General features: G+C 36.5%; 1 protein-coding gene across 5 annotated transcripts in view; it reads right to left on the bottom strand.

Annotated features, from left to right (window-relative positions):
* PRKD1 (protein kinase D1) overlaps window positions 1–24,990 on the bottom strand; it is a 637,423-nt gene that overhangs the window by 54,585 nt on the left and 557,848 nt on the right. For 3 of the 5 annotated variants that reach the window (XM_063609299.1, XM_063609298.1, XM_055291610.2), the window contains 6 exons: window positions 20,668–20,691; window positions 6,326–6,536; window positions 6,121–6,198; window positions 3,906–4,110; window positions 2,016–2,139; window positions 437–514 (listed from right to left, as the gene is read on the bottom strand). In XM_063609299.1, coding sequence (XP_063465369.1) covers window positions 437–514; window positions 2,016–2,139; window positions 3,906–4,110; window positions 6,121–6,198; window positions 6,326–6,536; window positions 20,668–20,691 — 720 coding nt within the window. The remainder of the gene's footprint in view (window positions 1–436; window positions 515–2,015; window positions 2,140–3,905; window positions 4,111–6,120; window positions 6,199–6,325; window positions 6,537–20,667; window positions 20,692–24,990) is intronic. The other 2 variants (XM_063609300.1, XM_055291611.2) reach the window with 1 other exon arrangement.

Here is a 24,990-nt window from a genome sequence, read left to right as displayed (position 1 = left end):
TTTTTTCTCTAGAGGAAAGTGCTCTTTGTGAATATTGACAAGCATGGAGAAATCATACAATGTTTCTTCACTCCTAGCAGTGTGCTAGATGCAGTGGATATCAGGAGTTTACTTTGAGCTGATCTGCTGTGACCATTAATTTTCTAGTTAAATCACACATCTCTGCTAATGTATTCAATTAATCTTCACCTCACTCCCTCTCCCATCATCCCATGGTACCAGAAACACTCCCCAGGGAAATTTAAAATTCACAGAAGAATCAAGAGGTCCCCAATCTGAATCCCAAGAAATTTGTAGACTATAGAGAAAAAAAAATAGTTCCTGGAAGCACAAAAATAGCCACGTTTGTTGAATGTATTTCCTATTTCTTATCCTCTACATTCCCATGAAAAAGCAATAAGAGGTATGAAACTACAAAGAAAGAGCCCCCTCTTACCTTGTAGTACCTGCTTCCTGTGTCATTTTGAAAGAGGGTAATACATTTGCTATCCAATCTCCAATAGTGCCGTTTTCGCTGAAACAGAAGTTAGATCCAAGATCTTTTTAAAAAACTTTAAAAATATCCACAATTGATAATATAAACAGATTTCCCCAATGGGGACATAAGATTTGAGGGTGGAAAGTGCATGGGCTTTGGGAAAGGCAGACTCATCCTCAATTTCAGGCTCTAGAGGTTGACTATTTAGCACATGTCTGATAAGTATCTGCATTTATGCTACAGGGTCATGAGTAATAAAGAAGATGAAGTATTAGCACCCAGTAAGAGTCTGGCATTTAGAAAGTGCATAGTAAACAGAAAACATCATTTTTAAGCTTATTTCACTGCTTGAAGGGCTAAAGGTGGATATATAGTCTATAATAAAATAAGGTTTACTAGGAGATGCAATGTTTATTATGCATGCTTATTATTTTAGGACGTAAGAAATGCCATGCTGATGGAGCCAGGTATTCTTGCTTCCATTGGCAATGGGAAAATTCTGAATGTTAGAGTAGAAGTAAAGAATATTTTGTTGGACAGTAAGTTTGACTCCATGACATCAACTTAAAGTCAGGGGAATGCATCAAACAACCAACTCTACCTTCTCTCCAGCTCACTACAGATCTAACGACTATGATTTGATGAACAGGTCCTTCTTCACTGCAGGTATATCTTTCAGGATTTTAGGGTGTGTGTGTATTTTTATCTCATAAAAGACCCCAAGGCTCTATGATTCCGCTCTTCTCCTCCACAACCAATTTTGGGCCAGTCAAATATATTAAATATATTACACCATGGCAAAAAAGAACTAGGTGGTATTCCTTATAATATCAAGGTGGTATGCCTTATAATATCAAGTAAGTCTTCTCTCTCTAACACAGATGGTTAAAATTACAGATAGATCAATTAGGTTATAGGTGTCTGCTTATCTGTAGTGATCCTATAGGTAAGAGATGAGAAAAGCAATACAGTAACAGAAATCAGCCAATTGTCAACTTAACTTTGAAACGTGAATCAAGTTGTTCTCTCTTACGTACATACACAACCTCATTCATCAACTATTAAGAAAATCTGGAGACATGAACACTCAGGGTACAGGCTTCCAATGTTCCTGAATGGGTCAGTTCTTCAGGGCAAACTTAGTTAAGGACTTAGGAAGTATAAGATAGTTATCACTGTTTTATTCTCTGCCTAGAATGCAGTGTTTCTTATACAATTCTAAATTGCAGTGGAGCATTCTGAAAGCACATACTGTGGCTTCCACAAGTGCTATAAAATGGCAGGTAGACATCTCAGGTAATCAAGGTCAATGAATTTGCTTGCCTGAAATTGCTTTCCACATTTTCTCCTAACTCCGTTGCTTGCTCAACTATATCTGACACCCAGAGACTGTAATACACCTTACCTAATCCTGTGTCATGCCTGTGCTGAGGTTTACTCTGAGTAATGCAGGAATATCATAGTCCTCACGGGACATTAGCAACTCCTCTAATTAAAGCTAGCAAGGCAAGAGAACATTGTTCCCTGTGGATCTTACCAGCGTGTCCTTGCTGGTGTAGTGGACCATCCATCCTTCTTTCATGACTGTGCTGCTTTTCCTCTTCGTGTGTTTGACAGACTGCACTACTCTCATGAGTGGGATATTGTTGCTTGTTGATGGACTTGAGAAGTCAAAATATTGTAGGAAAAAAATGTTTTCAGGTACATTTTATGTATTTTCATGCATAAAACCTTATGTCAGCTAATCCAAGTGAAACTTTACAAAATTCACATCTCATGTTTAGTAAAACGTATTGTCAGGCACCATGGTTCTGAAAGTGGGTTACTCTGAAGAGTGATAGGCACGTTATTTGTACACCTTAAAAAATCCTGGCCGGGTGCAGTGGCTCACATCTGTAATCCCAGCACTTTGGGAGGCCAAGGCGGGTGGATCACGAGGTCAGGAGTTCAAGACCAGCCTGGCCAAGAGGGTGAAACCCTGTCTCTACTAAAAGTACAAAAAAATCAGCTGGGCATGGTGGCGGGCGCCTGTAATCCCAGCTACTTGGGAGGCTGAGGCAGAGAATTGCTTGAACTCGGAAGGCAGAGGTTGCAGTGAGCCAAGATTGCACCACTGCACAGCCAAGATTGCACCCAGCCTGGGCGACAGAGCAAGACTCCATCTGAAAAAAAAAAAAAAAAAAAAATTCCCAAGCCTGGGTAATAAGCACCTCATATTTTGGGCTGAACTGTATGGTGTTCAGTTTTCAGGTAAACCTGAGGTAGAGTACTTCTTAGTCTACTGAGGCCACACTATTCAGACTCACACATGAAAGCTTATTTGCTTATTTATTTCCTATTACAGGTACATTATCAATCATTTAGAGATAATTCAACAAGAATTTTTAGTTTCTCTGCATGATGTCATAAAAATTGGAATCTACTAGTCTCTTGTTTCTTCCTCTCTTCATCCCTCCCTCCTTGTCCCCCTTCCCACAACATGAATATATATGTAATTCCCACCACTGCCCCCCCGCCCCATGCAAACTCTTTGGTATTAAAGAAGTGTATGTCTTCAAAAGACAGGACATAAGACAGTTACTTCCCACTATTTTAAAAATGTTCATTATGCCATTAAATGGAAAAAAACAATCATTTTATTGCTCTACTCTCATGAACAATTTGTCTGTCAATAAACATGGCATTTGTAAAATGGACACAAAAGTTTCAATAGGCTTTATAATATAAATCAGAGACTAGGAAACATTTTCTGTAAAGGGCCAGGTAATAAATATTTTAGTTTTTGCAAAAGACCTAACTTTACCAATATAGTGCAAAAGCAGCCACAGACAATATGAATGGACATGCTATGTTCCAATAAAACTTTACTACAAATTGAGCAGCAGTCCAATTTGTCCTGGTGGCCACATTGTGCTGACTCCTGATATAAAAAGTGGGGCTCATCCAGTAACCAAAAGCCTAATTAAATAACAGATATAAAATTGCACATACTTCTGAAATAATATCAAGAACAGTGAAGTATACACAGACTATGATATTTGTAGCAGGGGCCAGCTAATAAAATAGATGATTTCTGCTGAGTTTGATCTTGATCTTTGCGGTTTCTACACAATGAGCTTCAAATTAATATTAACTTAGTAATAAACTTGTGGATGGCAAACATGAGCATCTCTCACATGCAAAAAAAAAAAAAAAAAATGGTTCAATGAATGAGGTGATGCTAGGAAAGAATGGCAACCACACTTCTCCCAGGGAACCCAGACCTCCTATCTTCAAAGGCTCTCATTTACAGCACACAGTTCATTCATAAAAAAGTAAACGTGCACTTCACATTTCTACTATAATCTATTAAAATATCAAAGAGGTTTAAAGAGAAAATTCTGCTTGGGGTTCCCCTGTTTGCTGAGGCTGGGAGTGCTGCTCTCACCTGATGGTTCTGTTGGCGTCCTCGTGGTCTGGGTCTGGATCTTGCATCTCGCCACTGTCGTTCTGGCACTCTGCCATTGCCATCTCTGCATCTTGGACCATTGCTTCTTCCATATCATCCATGAGCCCACTGTTCCTTTCACTATCATTGTCATCACTCCCTTCTTCCATGACCACATCAGACTCCGCCCCAGGGCTAAGCAAATCTAGAAAATTATTGTGACCCATGAAGATAAGCCTGGAATCTTGGAGCCAGGGCTTAAGAGACAGTCAGGTGATCCTAAAACAAATCAATTGGAAGCCCCAAAAAGGTAGTTCTGTGAAGAGTTTATTTTCTCTTTTTTTAACTTTTATTTTAAGTTTAGGAGTACATGTGCAGGTTTATTACATAGGTAAACTTGTGTCATGGGGGTTTGTTGTACAGATTATTTCATCACCCAGGTATTAAGCCTGGTACCCATTAGTTATTTTTCCTGATCCTCCCTCCTCCCACCCTCCAACCTTGAAGGGCCCCCGTGTGTGTTATTCCCCACTATGTGACCATGTGTTCTCATCATTTAGTTCCCACTTATAAGTGAGAACGTGTGGTATTTGCTTTTCTGTTCCTGTATTAGTTTGCTGAAGATAATGGCCTCCAGATCCTTCCATGATTTTCAATTTCCTTTTTTATTTCAGTTTATATGCATCTGAATTTATGAGAGGTTGAACATGTAATTTTATAGGTAGATGCTCGTTTTCCGTTTTCCTAAGCCTGAAAACATGAAAAGTCATGAAAAACCTTGGAAGGAAGCCAAGGCTGGGATAGAAGTAAAATGCTAGAAGGCAAAGTGATACCAGGCCCAAGTGACTGGGAAGCTGCTCATATTTTAGAAACACAGCCCTGGTGGGAAAAAAAAGTATGTAAGAGGATGACGGAAACTTTCACATGAAAAAACATTCAAGCCACTGATTCTTACTATTGGAGTAACTTTGAAAATCACGAATTCCAATATATTAAATTGGTCACATAGCTGCAGCTTTTAAATAAGACATTTGATATTTGAAGTAATATTGAACCTGTCATTAAACAGTTGATGGTAATGGCAAAAATTAAAATTGCTTACTAATGCAAAGTACTCATTTTAAAATGAAAATATAGATTAATGAGAGACTCTAGCCTGCCAAGCTTGGAAAATTCACATTTTACCAGATTTTTCTGAATGTATCAGAAAATAGAATTTCAAAGTAATCAACAACATCAAAAACTGTTCTGTTTCCCCTTAGTTATAGTTATCCAGTACACACTGACATTCCCCGAGCCTGAACAAAGTCATCACCACATGCCACAGAAAGTGGGACGATCGCCAAGCTTTCAATTTTGGCAGCTAATTCATGAATCTCCAAGCCAGAAACAAGTGTGACAATGTTTTCCTGGAGAGCTCTTCCTTCTTCTTCTTTTAGGTACAGTATATATTTCTTCTAGAGAAGAAAGTTCTAGAGCAAAGATATTCATTCATTCTTCAGCTTCTTAGCAACAAAAATACTCAACTGAAAGCATCTGTGATCTTTTATGGCCATTTTTCTTTCCAGAGGAATTGGAAAACTGGTATCAGACTAAAGGTATAAAGAAGACCACTATCTGCAGAAAATGTTAACCTGGTATTCTAAGTCAAATATTTTGGTAGTGATCCATTAGAATGCTGCCCAGGAAGAAAATGTAAGCTCTTTGCTTAAGATATGGCATTTTTCTTAGCAGTCCTTCAAAGTTAATTTATACAGTTAGAGTTTTCTTGAAGAAATATTGCCAAATACAGAAAATATATCTATTTTTTTTTTGGCTGACACAGTTCCTTTTATTATTAAAGACGATTGAAATGAGAAGGACAGAGGAAAAGAGACTGAGAGCTATAACTTGTAGGCAGCCCAACAACATCCACATTTCTGGGCAAACTAGGATAAGAATATAAGATAATAAAACTGGGAAATAAATTATGGCTACCCAAGTTTTCAATACTAGCTGCTCACCATGTAAAGATCATGAAAAGGTCTTTGACTGTTATCAAAACTCCATGGATGCTTTTCTATTGTAAAATAGAACAAACACTGGCCATAATTTACTCTGGACTGTGTCTGAAATATCTGAACCAAAACCCAAACCAAAAACCCTGACTAAAATCATATCACCACACTCTCTAACAGGGAAGAAGCACAGACATGACAGCTGATCTTTTACCTACCTCCATTAATGGTCACTTCGCCAAGGCAGTTGTTTGGTACTTTTGGTGCACAACGTTTATGGCAGTTGAATCTGCAATCTAATCCCAATGATTTTCAAACAAAAAAAAATGAGAATTTGTCAGAAAGAGAAGTGGTAACCAGAAAATACTTATGTCAGATGAATGAGGGTGATCAAAGTTCGAAGGGTGACAAAATCATCCTTACCTTTGCACTGCAAGCCCTGCCTGAAAAGCCCCTTCAGAAGCTTCTTGCAGTACTGGCACACTGTGGGCCGGGTGTAGGAGTGGATGACAAATGTGTGTGGCACTTTAACTTTAGACATCAAAATCTTGTCAAGTTCAATTGGTCGTCCAATGTATGATTGAGAATTTGACCTCTTCTCTCGACCAATAAACGACTCTGATGGTGATTTTTGCTACATTTTGGAAAACAATAAAGGAAGCAAGATGTAAGAGGCTATTTGATTTATATATTTACATATTTTAAGACATCGGTTTACTCTGGTATTTAGTACTTTGATGCTTAATAATATGAAATAATACTGTATTTCTGTTAATATAATTTACTTGCTTTCCCCATTTCTATTTGAGTTACCTTGCTTGTATAATCTTAAAAAAAAGAGAATTGGAGATCAGAATGTTTAAACATGATTTCTAGGTCTTTCAAATATGTTTTTGCTTTTAAAAAAGTGGTTTTAATACAGAAATATAAAGTTGGAGGCAAATAAACAGTGCACATATTATCAACACTATTGAAGGTTTTACTGGGTTTATTAGGTTAACTAAATGGTGTTTAAATTTTCACTGTTAGTTTCTATTCCAATTTGGCCCCATGTATTTTGTGAACCTGAAAAATCTCCAGACTGATTTTTTTTTTTTTTTTAATGAGAAGAGGAGGGAAAGTTGAAATGCTTTGGAAAGTCTGTTTTATTCTGCTTCATTAATATGTTCAGAGAAAAAAATGGCTCAAAACTTAAAGAGAACGTTTAAAATTTCATTTTTTATAACTATGGGAAACATATAAGAGAATGTATTTTTAAAATTTTTATATTTTTATATTAGCCATATGTTCTATGAATTGGAGGAGTCTGGATCAACTTACAGGTGTGGAACTTTTGTAAGAATTGACATCACTGTAAAATATGGTATTGAGATAGATGCATATAAATGATTTGATTTGGCAAATTGTATATAATGACAAACATAAAGGTATTTTTTGTGTTAGAAGTGTGAAGTGTAAGAGTTAACACATCATGCATGGGAGATAATATGAGAACATAATGATGAAAGTTGTATTTTAAAGCCAGGAATACAGATTAAACAAAATAAAAATTATGGAGATCAATTTTTTAAAGTTTGTGGTTTCACAAAGCATCTTTAACATTCTTATACCAAGTGTTTCATTTGAAATTACTGCCAAAGCTGGAACTCTGTGCACTGAACACCTACTCAGAGACAATGTATCCTGTTCTTCTAGAGACTGAATTTGTTTTTTAACCTGGTGTGCTAAACTAATGACTCAGTAAGTTTGGAACCTTCCCAGGAAATGATTGCTTAGATTACATTGTGGAAACTCCAACTGCCAGAATGTCTTTAAACATTTAACAGGACTGAAATAACTTCCCAACAAGGTATATTCCACCTAGCAGTTCAAAATGAACTCTCTTCATTAGTTAAGCTAGAAAACACAGAAGAAAAGTTGCCTTTACCTGTGGTTTGTTTAGTGTCACTTGTGTGAAAAATCAAACATAAAATTCTTTGAGATAAAAGTCACTTGACAATAAAAAATGGTTCAAATGAAAATGTGTGCATTATTAAAATATTTTAGTGTGTTAACTAAAATTCATTTCACTGAAAGCCATTCACTGTGTCTGGATTCGGGATGACAAACTCCCTTTAAGTTAAAGAGAAATAGAAAGAGAATACTTTAGCATACACGCGAACATCTCTTTATGGATTTTTCTGAATCATTTGATAATAAGTTCCTATGGAAGAACAAAGTCCATGACAAACAGTAAGCAGTTTCACCTGAGATAAGTGTATGTTTTCAAGAAGTAAATGCATAGGATTAGTGGATGAGACATTTCAATAGAAGTATTTAATATACAGACTGTAATAAAAGATTTTACAATTTAAAGTTACATAAACTGTAACACTGACATACTTGCTTTACAGGATTTCAGTTTTAAGAGGGGACGCCTGGTTAAGGAATATTTTCCACTGCAAACGCCCTGTACTTGTCGGCCTGCTCCTTGCCCCTACTTCAACATGAAAATCTGTGCAGAACTCTTCTGCTACCAAACTCAAACACTTAATAGGCTGTTCATATTACTGGGTGGCCCTCAGCACCAAGGATGCAATGAGGAATGGTTGAGACTATAGTGATTTGGAGAGGACAGTGTCACTGTAAAAGGGATGGCTACAGTTCAGTTAGTTCTAACAGCTGCCATGTGAACATGTAAACCCATTGTTGATGGATCTTTTAGTTTTTCAAAAGAAGCAGGGAATCTAGGTGTGTGATAAAATAACTTGTTCTAAATGTCAGCAACTGAAAAAAAAATTTAAAAACTGTGCGAGTCAATTTATTTGGGGATTAACTCTAGTTCAAATGGAGACCTTTGAGGTTATAAAAAGTGTTTTCTATCATTATCTAGTTCAGCGGAAGACCTTTATATATGCCAAACTATTTTCATAGCACTTCACATGGATTTAATTTATTTATACCTCATGTATAAATAAACTATACATTTTATACAACTATTTATACATTTTATACAACTATTTTCATAGCACTTTACATAGATTTCATTTATTTATACCTCAGGTATAAATAAACTACACATTTTGTACAACTATTTATACATTTTATACAACTATTTTCATAGCACTTTACGTGGATTTCATTTATTTATACCTCCATGTTACACCTAAAGAAACTGAGTTACTGAGAGATTAAATCATTTTCCCAAGATCACACAACTTGTAAGTAGCAGAACTATGAATTCAGGTAGTTTTGCTCCAGATAACAATGATTCCTTTCTCCTGAGATTCTCCCCAGCTCTCACATTCCTTGATTTTATGCTAATATAGAAAACAGCAAGTATTTTATTCCTCTCAGTCAATAAGGACGACATAAGAGGCAATAAGACAACAAGAATAATCAAATAGTAGTGAGTTTTATGTGCCAAAAATGATATGCAGGATATCATGAACCCCTTAACCTTGACCTACAGAAGAGATTTCTAACCAGCTTGTCTGTGCTTAGATGATAGGACCTGAGTCATGCATGTTTTCCAGAACACAATAACTAGTGGAATAAACAGCTGCTATTGCATAAACATCACTCAGTTGGCTGCCTACTTTCCTATTCAGATGTTACTATGCTTAAAAGATACTAGCATAACTATGCAAAAACAGATGCAAGAAAATGTTAATCTTTTATTCCAGAAGTTTCAAGATCTAACGTTTTGGACTATCATTCAAAGAACAGTGCAGAGTAACAGCTTAAGACAGTTCTCTCCTACTGCCATCGAGATGGATCTATCTAATTTAGCAAGTGTTTCCCGGGGCAAATTTTACCTGAAAGCTCAATTCAGATGCTTCAGGACATATAAATATGAGGAAATAACATACTCTGTGCCCAATTAGTTTACTAGTCAGTAGAGTCCTAGACACAGCATAACTGTTATTATTGTTGACCTTTATATTTACTCTTTCCCTTTCTTCATAGATGGTTTCCTCCTTATTCTTCAGATTTCAGTTCCCATGCCCCCTTCTCTGAGAGGCCTCCACACCACCTAACTTATTGCTTACCCCCACTCCATACTCTATTACACTCTCATATCATCCTGTCTCCTCCAAAGTCATTAATGCAGCATGCAACTATATTATTTGCCTATTTATTTACTGGAATTTTATTGTCTCCTTTCAACAGAATATATGTTCCAGGAGGGCAGCATCTTTATTATTTTGTTCATTATTGTATCACCAATTTCTGGAATACTGTGTCACAGAGAATAAGTGCTAATATATATATGAAAGTTCAAAGGAAAGATAAACCATATTCATGGTGGAGGCAAGGGGTCATTCAGAAAGGGGGTTTCCTGAAGAAAAGACATTTGCATGGACCCCAAGGTGAGTCTTGCCATACCATGGCTATGTTCAGTAGTATTAGTAATTAAAATTTTGTTTGGGTGTGGGGTGGGGAGGAAGGAAGGATGGTTAATAGGTGCAAAAAAAAAATAGTACAGTGAATAAGACCAAGTATTTGCTATCACAACAGGGTGACTACAGTTAAAAATAATTTAACTGTGTATTTTTAAATAACTAGAAGAGTATAACTGGATTGTCTGTAACACAAAGGATAAATCCTTGAAGTGAATGGATACCCCATTTACCCTGATGTGATTATTAAACACTGCATGCCTGTATGAAAACATCTCATGTAACCCAAAAATATACCTACTATGTACCCACAAAAATTAGATAGATGATAGATAGATAGATAGATAGATAGATAGATAGATAGATAGATGGATAAATTTTTTTCAGGACAATTCAGTCCTATCAATCTGCAGACTGTCCAGAGATTTCTTTTTTATACTTCGAAACCATCTGTCTCACTTAGAGATGATGACCTAACCTGCTGTTAGGAAAACATCATGGTGAATACTCAGTCCGAGGCTACTTTCTGAAGCAAAAAACAAACAAAAAAACAAAAAAACAGAAAAAAACCCCACACAGTCATCTGCAACAACACCTACATCAATATATGACCTCTCACACAGGAGCGGGGATTTTCCAGCACAGAGCTCTTTGACAACAGAAAAATATGAAAACCCTTAAGAAATGGAGTCCATATACGAACACACGTTTCCAGGCTCTATAATTCAGGCAGTAGAGAGTAGGGTGTTTGCTGAGTTTCAGGTTGTTTGGTGGTATTCAGATTCTCTATCCCTTGAGCTACCTGTCCAATATCCTAAATATATAGCATAAATAAAAGCTAATCAACACCTTTTCATAACAGTGAAAGGGTGGCTACAGGGCAAGCAAAAAAAATCTGTGCCCACTGCTTAGTGGTGACAGATACTGTGTTATACTGTGGAGAATCCATTTCTTAATGTTTACAGCAATTTGTGAAAGCTTTCAAAGTAATAACATATATAATCTCTTATTAAAATATAAGGTGATCTAGATTTGCTGAGTGCTAAAGTAATTGTGGAAGTTACATTAACTTTTATATTGCCTCACTTTTTTCAAGTAAACCAAAATGAAGGGTAAAGGAACCTTGATATTTTCTTAAGTGATCTACCCATTGCAGGGAAAGCACCAGAACTGTTCAAAAATTGTTGCAAATTACATGTACGTTTCCATTGAGGAAGAAAATAACTGCATGTCAACAACTTCTACTTTGGGGCTTAAAGTGTCAGAAAGTGAAATGGAGGGTAACAGATTATGTGGGAAAACCAAGGACAGTAATTTTAGAGGTAAATATTCCCATAGTATTTGACCTTGCCTGAATAGACAGGGACCTGGCCTGGGTTTATGGTCTCACTGGAAAGCTGAATGAAATAGTCTGGAAAAAGACTGTGGTATTGATTACTACTGCCTTGGAGACACCAAGCAGCTGGGAAGTATGCCATAAACACAGTCCTGGGCCACAAAGGTGAGAGCCTCTCCCTTCAAAAATGGCCCATAAGGATAACTTTATAGTGTTGCAGGAAATAAGTGGCTGGAGAGACCAAATAGGGGTGCAGGAGAGTTTATTTGAGGTGTACACTGGCTTAGCGGACATGTGTCCTGAAAGACTACGCACTAGACAAAGAAAGCAGGTGCCTTTTAAGCAGTTTATGGTGGGAGCTACGTGTTGCAGGAATCAGGCTTACAGAAGCGAGAACAAAAGCAATTAATCATTAGGTAACATTCTTGAGATTCAGCTTACATCTTGGGAAAAACATGTCCTATAACTTATGCTCATCTATTTTGTGATCTTGCAGCTGCACTACAAGAAGAAAAACAGAAACTTACAGACCTTACAAAATACGTGGGAAAGAGATAAGGTTAATTAATGTCTTACACTTTCTACAGAAAGGCAGTTAACATTCTTTTTTAACTTTTACTTCAAGGGGGTTCACCAATGCCTTACAGCTAAACTTTTATTATTTTTTCTGTTTCACAAGGACAATCAATTCTTTAACTTTTCTACTTCAATCCCCCCTTTGGTGCTCTGTATAAATGATGTTTAATAAAGAGCACCACAATTTTTGTTTTTGTTTTTTTTTTTTTTTTTGAGTAGGTACATATTTTTTTGAGGCAAGGCCTGGTACTTGGTTAAGGCCATGATTTGAGTAGTAGTATGCTTTGTTTCCATTGCCTCTACAGTTGACTGGATACTTTTGATTAATAGAGGCAGGAGGCAAGGGAGAATTAGACATCTTTTAACTATAACTATAAAGCTTTTTATTAGAGTCTTGAAATTATTGAAAGATGAGAACCATTCACTAAAAAGTGAATCTGGAGGCTATTTTTTCCAGGTTTGAACTGGGACATGAGCAAGTTTAACCATTTTCCCTGGGCCTGCCTTATAAATGCTGTGTTTACCATGCGCTGGCCTCACAAAGTCTTTTATAAAAGCAAGCTGGGGCTTTCTTTTTTTTTGAGACAGAGTCTCGCTCTGTCACCCAGGCTAGAGTGTAGTGGCATGATCTCGGCTCACTGCCAGCTCTGCCTCCCGGGTTCACGCCATTCTCCTGCCTCAGCTTCCTGAGTAGCTGGGCCTACAGGTGCCCGCCACCACGCCCAGCTAATTTTTTGTATTTTTAGTAGAGATGGGGTTTCACTGTGTTAGCCAGGATGGTCTCTGTCTCCTGACCTCATGATCCACCTGCCTCCGCCTACCAAAGTGCTGGGATTACAGGTGTGAGACACCACGCCCAGCCTGGCTGGGGCTTTTATCTGCACCCTGAAGCACCTTTGAGATTTTTTTTATAGTGATTGCTTTTTTGTTTGCCATTTCTTAAACTTTGCAGGAGTATCTTTTGGTATCTCTGCAGCTGCTGTAGTTGGGCTGCCTTATTTGGGTCCTAGTGGGGGTCCTTTTGTTCCTTGAGAGTTATTTGTATGACTCTGGTATGGCCAGACTTGAGATGGCCTGCCTGATTTTTTGAGCCATTTATTTTAATTTCTTGCAGTTTTGATTGTTTCTTCACAGGTGATACCAGGGGCATGTATTTATTTGAGCTTCACTTTCTAGAGGCAGTTATCCTTGGTAAAGGGGGGTAAATTGGATTGTATGGAGGGGTCTTTATTCCCTCCAGTGGTTCTTGCAAAACCGGTTTTTCCTGTGGCTTTCCTTTTGCCTCTGTGCTTGCAGGTGAAGGTTTTATTTGTGGTTTGGTTTGTGTTACAAGTTTTTGTGATTTTTTTTTTTTAATTTTGTGTTTACTGGTGAAGTTTTTACTTTGTGTTTGTAGTTGCTAGTGTAGTTGATTTTTTTTTGGCTCGAGCTGCAAGAGTTTTGTAATAAGCTGTTAAACAGGGCTGTATTTAGCTATGAGTTAATATAAGAAAATTTGGTTTGAATGTCTTGACTGTTTTTTGACTTTGGTTATTACCTTAAATACACGGCTAATTGTTTTTTGTTTTTATTTATAGCGCCTTTGGCTAGCCATTCGACATTAAAAGAGGGTTATTTTAATTCATACAGGGTTTTCAGCATTTGAAGAGGTTAACTTGACTTTTCAATTTCCCATAAAGCCTTTTTTAAAGTTTTTTAATATACATTCCAATGGAGTGGGTTTTGACGATTTTCCTCCCATTTCCTCCCAATAACGACACAGCACATTCACTTTTCCTTTCTTTTTAGACCGATCAGACCTGGTTGGTCTAACACTTTGCTCAGCGCATACAGCCTCTACTAAGAGACCTGTAGCCTTCTACATGTCACTCCTCATGTTGGTTCCTTCTGGAACCATCTTTATCACACACACTCACACACTTCCCTGCTTCCAGCTTCCTTTCCTGGTTGGGGTATCGAGCCACTCTCACCACCTCCAGTTTCCTAGTTGGGGTGGTAAGCCACTCTCACCACCCCCAGCTTTTCTTTTCCTAACTGACTTAGCGAGCCACTCTTGTGTCCTGTCTCTGTTGGCGTGTGAGTTTCATTCAAATCAATGAGCCACTCTTGTTGTCCCCAGCCCCTCTGGGTCAGATTAGTTGTCACTCCCCTGGAGGTGATCAGGCTTCCCTTCTGTCCTTAGGGATGGGTCCTGCCTCAGGGTCCAAACCTTACTGCGGTTCAGATGTCTGCACACTGCTTCTGATACCGTCCAGGAATCCCCTTTACTGGTTCCGTTGCACTGTCTGGAAGGGCACCGGGACATGGGAGGGCCTATCCCCTTCTGGGCTGAAGCTCTCCCATTGGCGCCAAGGTTCCCAGGTCTCCTCTGTCCCGGGGCCTCAGTCCCACAGGCAAAGGAAACAGAAATCTGCCATCTCCAGTTCCGGGTTTCGGCACCAGAAATGTTGCAGCGAATTAAGGGGCCAGAGAGACTGAACAGGGGTGCAGGAGAGTTTATTTAAGCTGTACACTGGCTTAGTGGACACGCGTCCTGAAAGACTGAGCAGTAGACAAAGAAAGCAATTGCCTTTTAAGCAGTTTTTGGCAGGAACTACGTGATGCAGGAATCAGGCTTACAGAAGCAAGAACAAAAGCAGTTAATCATTAGGTAACATTCTTGAGATTCGGCTTACATCTTGGGAAAAACATGTCCTGTAACTTATGCTTATCTATTTTGTGACCTTGCAGCTGCACAGCAAGAAGGAAAACAGAAACTTAGAGACCTTACAATATATGTGGGAAACAGATAAGGTGTATTACAGTTTCTACAGAAAGGCAGTTAATATTCTTTTCTAACTTTTACTTCAAGGGGTTCACCAATGCCTATTACAGCTAAACTTTTTATTATTTTTTCTATTTCATAAGGACAATCAATTCTTTAATTTTTCTACTTCAATGGTACATTATAGAATCCTAGCCCATAACACTCAATGTCAAACATGTAGCTCTGTGTGTATCTGTGTGTACATGCTCATGTGCTTCTGAAACAACATGGTAAGACCAGAGACTAGATTTTAACGCAACTTAATTACAAAAGAGAAAGAGACAAAAGGGACACATGTATCTTAAAACTTAAAGTATAATAATAATAATAATAAATAAAAAAGATTTTAAAAAAAGACTTTTTTCCTCTATCTATCCCACACCCCCAAAAGAGCTTTGGGTTTTAAAAATACAGAAAAGCGCTCACTCAATGAAATTATATCACTCAAGTGATATTTTCAGTGCATGGCTACACAAAAATAGATACCACTAAAAACTGGGCTATTTAGAGAAAGAAGCATATTTGTTTGTAACTCCCTGACATTGTCTCATCTTACATTTCACTATATTTATTATTAAAATGGCAACATCATCACTCTTTTTGAGAAGGCAAGAAGGAATTCATCTGATTAGATTAAATCAAGGATCAGAATACTATGTCTAAGGGGTTGAGTAAAATAATGTATCTAAATATTTGTGAAAAGACACAAATATTTCAGAGGCTGAATTTTCTCTAGTTTCTAGAAGTCTGATTTATAGTACCAATTCCAATCTTCCACTCTCCTCTCTCCTTCTCATTATTATTTCTTCTATACAAATCTTTTTTTTTTTTCCTGGGTAGGCACATTCATGAGGACACATAAACTGTTGAAGTGAACATAAGTAACCTTTTTTTCATATTTTTTATTATTTTATTATGTATGTATTTTTGAGATGGAGTTTTGTTCTTGCTGTACAGGCTGGAGTGCAATGGCTGTGATCTCTGCTCACTGCAACCTCCACCTCCCAGGTTCAAGCGATACTCCTGCCTCAGCCTTCCAACTAGCTGGGATTACAGGCATGCACCACCATGCCCAGCTAATTTTTTGTGTTTTTAGTAGAGATGGGGTTTCACCATGTTGGCCAGGCTGGTCTCGAACTCCTGACCTCAGGTGATCCACCCGCCTTGGCCTCCCAAACTGTTGGGATTATAGGCGTGAACCACCGTGCCTGGCCCTTTTTTTCATATTACTCAGGTAGCAGTTCAGAAGTTATGAGCAGTCAGTAATTAAGGGAGAAGAAACTTAAATCTGTCCCAGCCTAGAACATTAGATGGACACAGATGCCCACAAGTAAATGCCTGTAATTCCTAACAGTGGAAGGCTCTGTTTTGTGTCCTGTCAGGAGTGCTATGGAGGTCACGGTACCTTGCCTGAGAGTTGCACGGGACCTTCAGAGCTGTTACTAAAAATCCTATTGTTTTTAAGACCTATATATTAGTAAGTGTGGGGCAATTTGTATATGATGCCACCCCCTCCCAGTAGGGTTCATGAAGAACTCTCCAGTAGTATTCACATTTTACAATCACATATCTGCAAGGTTTTGTTCAGAGCATGAATTATGAATGGACATATATGATAAGCCAGACTTGTGGAAGGAAATCAGGTAACAGTAACTCAAAGCAGGCCTCACAATCTTATTAATTTTACTGCAGGACACTTTCCCTAGAAACTCACTACTGCACATAGTCTCAGGAAGCAGGGAAGTTCTGGTTAAAAAATTTTTGGACATCTTTCCTCACTGAAAGTACACACTGCCCAGGTTTGAATTTGAAAAACTAGTTTATACAATCATCAAAGGAAAACTTGCAATTTCTGGCAAATGTACTACATGGGTGTCATGATGCATATTTAAATGGAAAAACGACTTTTTATTCCAGAGAAATCACCAGGATTCCTTGAATTCCAGAACACAAGACTTAAGTCTCTACATCTAAATAGACTTTTGCTACATTGAAAAATATTCTGGAAAATGTTCATCTGGGCAGTAAATATCATCATAGTTAAGAAATAGCTTTTTGTCCATTATTTGCTTATTTGAAAAGAAACTACTTTGACTATTATAAAATGTATCAGGATCATATCTAATTATAGATAGAAAATACAATGCTGGTATTCTCTTGTTTTCATTTTTTAAATAAATGAAAAAAGCAACCAAATGAATCATTTTTGAGGGGAGATTTTCTATGAACTTATGCAGCCTAGCGCTCATTTTAGTACAATCCATGTCTTCATTACATGTGAGTCAGTAAACCTGTACGAAAATAACAGCAGTTTATGGCCAATTGTTATTTAGAAAATATGCAACCTCACATAAAAAGTTAAACTGAATATTGTCCAAATTTCATAAAATTAAAGGATATAAAATGGTCAAATGCAGAGAAAGCTTTTAGAATGAGCGATTCATTTCCTAATAATTTCTGCAAGGTGGCCTGAATGTTAAGAATAACCAAAAAGATTAGGCTAGAAGCATTTAATTCCAAGAAAAAATAAGTTCTCTGTAGAGCCTCTTAACTTCAAAGCTAAATTAGTAGATACCTCCTTAAAGTCACTTAACATTTAAGATAACTTTAGTAAAGTTATTTAATTTTTTGTAAAAATTCCATAGTGTAAAAAATGCTGTGTCATCAATTATATCCTATGGTCACACACGTCATCCAATATCTTAAATTCTGCTTCATTTTCTACCTTGACTTCAGTTCTCTTACCTCAAGAAAAGATCATTCTCCTCAATTGCTTGACAAAAATATTATCTTTAATCTGGCCATGTTGATTTATTTTCAACATGTCTCTTTATGGTTAAGTCACTATACGGTAAGAGAATGAATGAAAATATGTCTTCTCCATGTTAAAAAAATCAATATGGGAAAAGATATAAAAAACATACAGATCACGGATTAATAGAGGATAACAATCATAATACATAAAGACTATAAGCAACCAATAAGCAACTCAATGGAAAAAGAGAAAGGCAATTCACTTTAGCTGAAATACAAATGGCCAATTAATATATGAAAAGCCTTTATTCTCTCCAATAAAGAAATACATAGTTAGGCACAGATTTTATATATATATATTTCAAATTAGCAGGGAGGAAAAGCCTTTTAAAATATTGACAACACCTGTTGTTGGGAAGAGTACAAGGAAATGGAAACTCTCATACACTATTTTCAGTAGAGTTAAAAATGTAAACTTTTACACTTTTGAATAACTATTTTTTTTAAAAAAAAAAAAAGCAGTATAACCTATTTGGATTCTAATAATGTTATCTACTAACTAATTCAGTAAATAATTTTTATTTTTATTATTTTTTTTGAGACAGAGTCTCATTCTGTCACCCAGACTGGAGTGCAGTGGCATGATCTTGGCTCAATGCAATCTCTGCCTCCTGGGTTCAAGCAATTCTCATGCCTCAGCTTCCTGAGTAGCTGGGATTACAGGCGCGTGCCACCATGCCTGGCTAATTTTTGTGTGTTTTTAGTAGAGGCAGGGTTTCACCATGTTGACCAGGCTGGTCTTGAACTCCTGGCCTCAAGTGATCTGCCTGTCTCAGCCTCCTAAAGTGCTAGGATTACAGATGTGAGCCACTGTGCTTGGCCAAATAAATATTAATTCAGAATTTACTAGTGCTTTTACAAATATGCAAAAAATACACAGAGATAATTATTTTTTGCATTATTTCAAATTTAAAATGGAAACAGGAGGAGAGATTGGTTACATAAATCAATATATTTCATTGTAATATAATACCAGGAAGCTTATACAAAGACATATACTCTATTTACATGTTGGTATATGGTTCACCTATGCAAGCTCCATGAAGGCAGATAATTTATCTATTTTTGCATACTTGTGCACTTCAGGGTTACAGAGATAAAAGTGTAAACTGACCAGGACATGCTGAACATGAAGCAATGGCCAGGTTCCTATAACCATTCTGCTACTTGCACAACTGTCACTAAAACATTTCTCTGAAGAAATTTTGGTCGAATTTTATGCATCAGTTTCTTCCAAGACATTTATAAACAGAAAAGTCTGTTATCTTTTTGACAAACTAGACGTAAACAAAGTTCAAGAAAAATAGCTCATGCTGAAAACACATCTTATTTCCATCAGGAGCTAGCCTGTGAAGGCCTGGTTGCTTTTAATTTGTACAACTTGCACAGAAAATCAGACTACTCTTCAGTCCTCCTTTATGCAATCTGTTCCCGACTGCAATGTGGGAGAAGGAAGTGAAAAATGTTTCCCGTCCTTCTTTGGCTTCATGCCCAAAGGATTATTTGAAAGGAAAGATACTAATTCACATTTAAAATTATGTCTAGAAGGCATTTTAAATTACAAACCAAATTTACAAGACTATAAAAAATTACACTCACCTAGCTTTCACACTGGCCTTATTCTAAGTAGGACACTTTTTGAATAAGAATGATTTTCCAAAAATAGGAATTTACTATTATTGAAGCAGATGTCTTCATCCTGTAGCTTATGAATCAGAAATCTTGACTCATCCATCTTAATTAACCCAGAACATGTTCTGGTTGTGTTTTCATTAGCTTCCTTTGTTAGAGTTACCTTAACAAGACCATCTTAGAATGGATACTAATAATAATATTTGAAATTTATAGTCCCACGAGGGAAAATAACAGTATGTCAACTCTCAATTGACCAAGGTACAGAAATAAAAGACAGTAAACATTCACAAGTCAACTGACCAAAACAAACCATCACAAGAAGAGCACTGTTGTATGCTCTAATACTTGACCTAAATACTTCTCCTCCACGTTCACATCATTCATTGCTTAAGATAGAAAAAAGGCCAATTTTGGAGGAGGGCTTAACTAAAACCTTTTTTGAAGGAAATTTGTGTCTTTTCCATATATAATTTCTGTCTAGATTGAGAGACTGACATTTCCATTTGTATACCATTTTTAAAAAATAATTAATAGATTGTGATAACACAAAAGGATGGAAAGATCCTTTATTGAAAAGGTAAGTTCAATGGGTGCAGCACTTCAACATGGCACATGTACCCTAGAACTTAAAGTATAATAAAATATATATATACATATATATATATATATATATATATATATGTATATGAAAAAAAGAAAAGGTAAGTTCAGGAACTGTAAACGAGCAGTTGCAGCCATCTTTAGGCAGTATACTGGGATGGTGTCCTCACTTTGCATGCCTCTGTGGTACCCGGGATCAGGACATAGTTCCAATGTGCATGAGATTCATTTAACATAGCATCGCATAAGTGAGGGCTGATGTATTCTTCTTTATTCTCAACGTGTCTGCTCAGTTTCATTAAAAAAAACCAAAAACACCAATGTTATGAAATCAAGCAATCACAGGGCAAAATTTGACCTGAAAAACCTAATTATATTACTCTAATGACTTCATTGCTCTTTGGCTTATTGGGACTGTGAAAAGTTAAACATAACAGGACAAAAGCAAGGAAAACCTGAGGGCTTTCTGTGGGTCAGTGTGTTGAATTTTGAGCTAAACTCTGACCTGATTATTCTCATAAAGTCAATACAGACAATTGTCTGATGTCAGCGTAACATGCTGGTTTGAAAAAGATAGTGAAGCAAATTTCTAGTGCCAGGTAGCATTAGTACCTACCTCAAAGCCAGGACTCACAGGAGACTGAAACATGAAGTTGTAAGAGCAAAAAGCAGGCAAAGGTGCAGAATCAAAGGAGAAAAAGACAGGAAAACAACGTTATTGGATGGAAGCAAAGCACATTACTCAATAATGTTTCACATAGGCATGCTTTTAAAAAAAAAAGCAGAATGTTATACTAAACAGTCTTTATAACTACAGAGATATCTGAGTTGGAAACTACATTTAATATTTAAACGGAACTATAGACACTAAGTAAAAATTGCAAAAATAGTTGTGAGTTGGTAGATGTTAAAAAAAAAAAACTCTACTTGTCATGGTCTCAGTGATGAACGATGGTTCTTTCACCTCATTGAAAATAAATTATAGTCAAAATGAAGCGTTTTTGACCTTTAAGTGAAAGATTAGATTTTCTTCACAATAATTCATATTCTCAATGGGAAAAGAAAGAAAAAGGTCATCAAAGTAATCAAATGATACAAAGTTGTTATTTGCTTGCAAGCAATAAGCTGATGAATAATCAGTAGCAGTCAGTGGTTTCCAAACCTAGAAAGTCCAATAGCGGGTTAGAGTTTTAAGGAGAAAAATATGCCTGCAGTGTATTCTTTGCTCATTTTAGAATCTTTGTTGCATATCATTATTTTCTGTCTGATTCCGTTGAAGGTTGAAATATAATTCAAAAGCAGTAAGGTTACTCTTAATGATTTTTTAAAAGACAAGAGGTAATATCAATGAAAAATATGACAGAGCTTAATTAAGTAGATAACACTTAAGTGGTAATTTATATTGAATATGTTCTTTTTCATCTCTGTTCTCTCAAGCTTTTTGGGGGCAGCTCTATCTGATAACTAGAAACCAAATCAAAACTACAACATAGTTCACTCCTTTTCTTAACAAATATGCATGACTGAGCTTTGAAATGTGATTTTTTTGCAGTGTTGAATAAAAGACCCCACATTGAGAAAAATCCTAGTATCTGTTTTTTTTTTTTTTTTTTTTGAATACTCAGTCCTCATTTGCAATCTACAGCTAACCCATTTTGTCAGAAACTTTGGAAAGTCATGAGCATTTAGACTGAGGTTCTACCAAGACTGATTGGTTATCCAGTATTACCTGCTACAGGCCGGGCGCAGTGGCTCATGGCTGTAATCCCAGCACTTTGGGAGGCCGAGGCAGGGGGATCACGAGGTCAGGAGATCGAGACCATCCTGGCTAACACGGTGAAACCCCGTCTCTATTAAAAAATACAAAAAATTAGCCGGGCGTGGTGGCGGGCGCCAGTAGTCCCAGCTACTCGGGTTGCTGAGGCAGGAGAATGGCGTGAACCCAGAAGGTGGAGCTTGCAGTGAGCCAAGATCGCGCCACTGCACTCCAGTCTGTGTGACAGAGCAAGATTCCATCTCAAAAACAAAAAAAACAAAAACAACAACAACAAAAAACACCTGCCACATTTCTGGATTGACATAAAGCATGTGCAGAGCTCAAGGGCAACAACCACTCATTTGAAAAGAACCAAACATGAGTTTCAGGGAAAAATTATAACTTTGTTTGCAGGTACTCTTAGGGCACATTTGCATGCAGAAATGGCAAAGTTAGCTCTTTGGGAGAGGAAATCAATTTCTCAATTTCCAAAGTAAAGTATTATCCTTGCCATCTATATATCTGATATCCAAAGTGTATGTTTTTCCCCCAGTTAGTAGCCCTGAATCTCTTTTTTCTGGGCCGTCATCACAATTCAACTTCAGCTGCATGCTGTTCAGCTCATATTTGAAGCTGGTCTATGCAACGTGCATTCATTTACTCATTCCTCTAAGTTATTGTTTCCCAAAGTGCATGTACTTCCCACACAATATTAATGCGTTTTATGAGAAAAGGGTTCCATGTTAGAGTGGATTTAAGAACACTAATTTCACCACTGTCAGACTTCTTAGGCCCTTAATTATGCATAATGACTCCTAGGATGTCCAATATTTGGATGAATCAAGAAGCATTTTCTAATCTTATTTGACCATTTTTTTTTTTCAGAATATTTTATGGGGCCATTATTTTTAAGAAAATCTTTGAGAAACACAGAGACAGCTCTATCTTTTCATCTTGTTATCAAGTTAGAATCACCAGAAATGTCTACAAATCACCAAGGAAAAGAGAGTGGCCTGTTTCATTGGTAGTTGGTTGTAAATTATACCACAGTTTTGTTTTTGTTTGGTTTTTCCCTTAAAGGAAGATCATATAATTACAGTTTTGTATCTGTGATGAAACTACTGTAGGTGACAATGTTTATTATGCAAATAAATACTAGAATGTATCCCAGAATGATGTGGCATATTACTTTTAATTTAGCACCCAAAGAATTTATTTCCAATTATTGAATAATGTAAATTTTATAGCTCCATTTTCTTTTAATTGACTGATAGGAATCTCATAACATAATGTATTAATTATTATGACATAACATTTCATTCTTTTCTCACATGACCTGTGTTGAAGAATCTCAATGACTTTATAACTTGCTATGTGGAGATCCATTGCTATTATCATTTTAAAACATTTTTACTGAGGTACAATTCATATGGAATAAAGTAAACAACATTCTAGGTGTATAGCTTGATGAAGTTTTGCATGTGCATAAACCCATGTAACCTCTACCCAGATCAAAATATATAATATTGCCAGCATCCTAGAAAGCTCACTTCTGCTCCTTCCTAGTTGACATCCCACCTTAGTTTTATTTTGAAGTATCTTGCCATAAATTGGTTTTGCTTGATTTGAATTTCATATACTGGATTCTTAAGTACGTACCCTTTGTCTGACTTATTTCTTTAAATATCATTTTGTGACATTCAACAATGTTGCAGAGTGAATCAATAGTTCATTAATCCATGGCTGTATCATTCATACAATCCATTGTATGACTACACCACTACTGGTTTCTAATTTTCAGCTATTATGCATAAAGATGTCAAAAACATAATATATCCTTCTGTGCATGACTCTATATATTTCTATTGGATATATACCTGGAAGTAGAACTGATGAGTCACACCATATGCATGTGTTTAGCTTTACAAGATAATGGACAACAAGTTTTCCAAAGTTGTTTGGGCCAATATACAGTCCCAGTAGTAGTGTATGTAAGATTAGTTGCTCAGTGTCTTCCCCAGTACTTGTTATTAACAGGTGTTCTTTCAATGTCAGACATTCTGATGTAGACATAGGTCATTACAGACTTAACTTTACAGTCCTTGATAACTAATGATGTTAAGCACATTTTCATGTTTATTGTCTATCTTGTAATGTGCTGGTTAAGTATATTGCTATATTTTAAATAATGTTGTCTGTCTTCTAACTTTTTTGTAAATGTTCTTTATGTGCTCTGAATATGAGTTTTTATATGATATATTATATTGAAAATGTCTTCTCCCACTCACTTTTCTATTCTCTTAATAACATATTTTGATTAAAATAATTTCTTAGTTTTAATGATGCCCAATTTATCAATCTTTTTCCTTTGTCATCAGTGATTTAAATCCTGTTTAAAAAAGCTTCTCCTACTCGAAGTTCTTGTAGATATACTTTCTGTGTTACCTCCTAGAAGCTTCCAATCTACCTACAATTGATTTCGTGTATGGTATAAGATAGGGTCAAGATTCTTCTTTGCCATATAGGTATCCAATTGGTCACAGAAATGTTTGTTGAGAAGACCATTCTTTTCTCACAGCAGTTTTTCCCTTGTCACAAGTCAGTTGGTCTGTGTATGCACATGGTTTCTGGACTCTATTTCATCGGTTAATTTTTCTGTCTTTGTGTAATAGCACATTGCCTTAATAGTTTATACTTAACTTTGTATAATACTACCTTGCCTTTACTGCGCCTTTATAATATGTTTGGCAATTCTCTGGTTTGTTCTACATCAGGGGTGCTCAACCTCAGCACTACTGACATTTTGGGCTGGATACTTCTTCATTGTAGGAGGCTGCCCTGTGTACTGACCTCTCTGTGATTGGTCACTCAAATCCAATTGCCTTGGCTGCTCCTGGGTGCCTTCAAATAGTGTTTTGTTATGTCGTATTTTATTCAGCTTTTATCATTGTCCCTCATGAGAGAGTTTATCTGATTAAAGTTTTCCTTTATACCTAGGAATAGACGTTCTAGAACAGATTATTATATTATAATAACTTTTTGCCTAAGACTAACTCTTGCCTGGTGTGGGTTCAATTGGCTTTGGCTTTTCCCAAATACCACAAGAACACATGTAAATAAAATAAAAAGATGAGTAAAGCATACAGAAATAATAGAATCATTTAATACTAACTTCTTCTACAG

Source organism: Symphalangus syndactylus, chromosome 9 (genome assembly GCF_028878055.3).
Source record: "Symphalangus syndactylus isolate Jambi chromosome 9, NHGRI_mSymSyn1-v2.1_pri, whole genome shotgun sequence".
Taxonomy (NCBI): domain Eukaryota; kingdom Metazoa; phylum Chordata; class Mammalia; order Primates; family Hylobatidae; genus Symphalangus; species Symphalangus syndactylus.
This window is presented reverse-complemented; position numbering and strand designations above follow the sequence as displayed.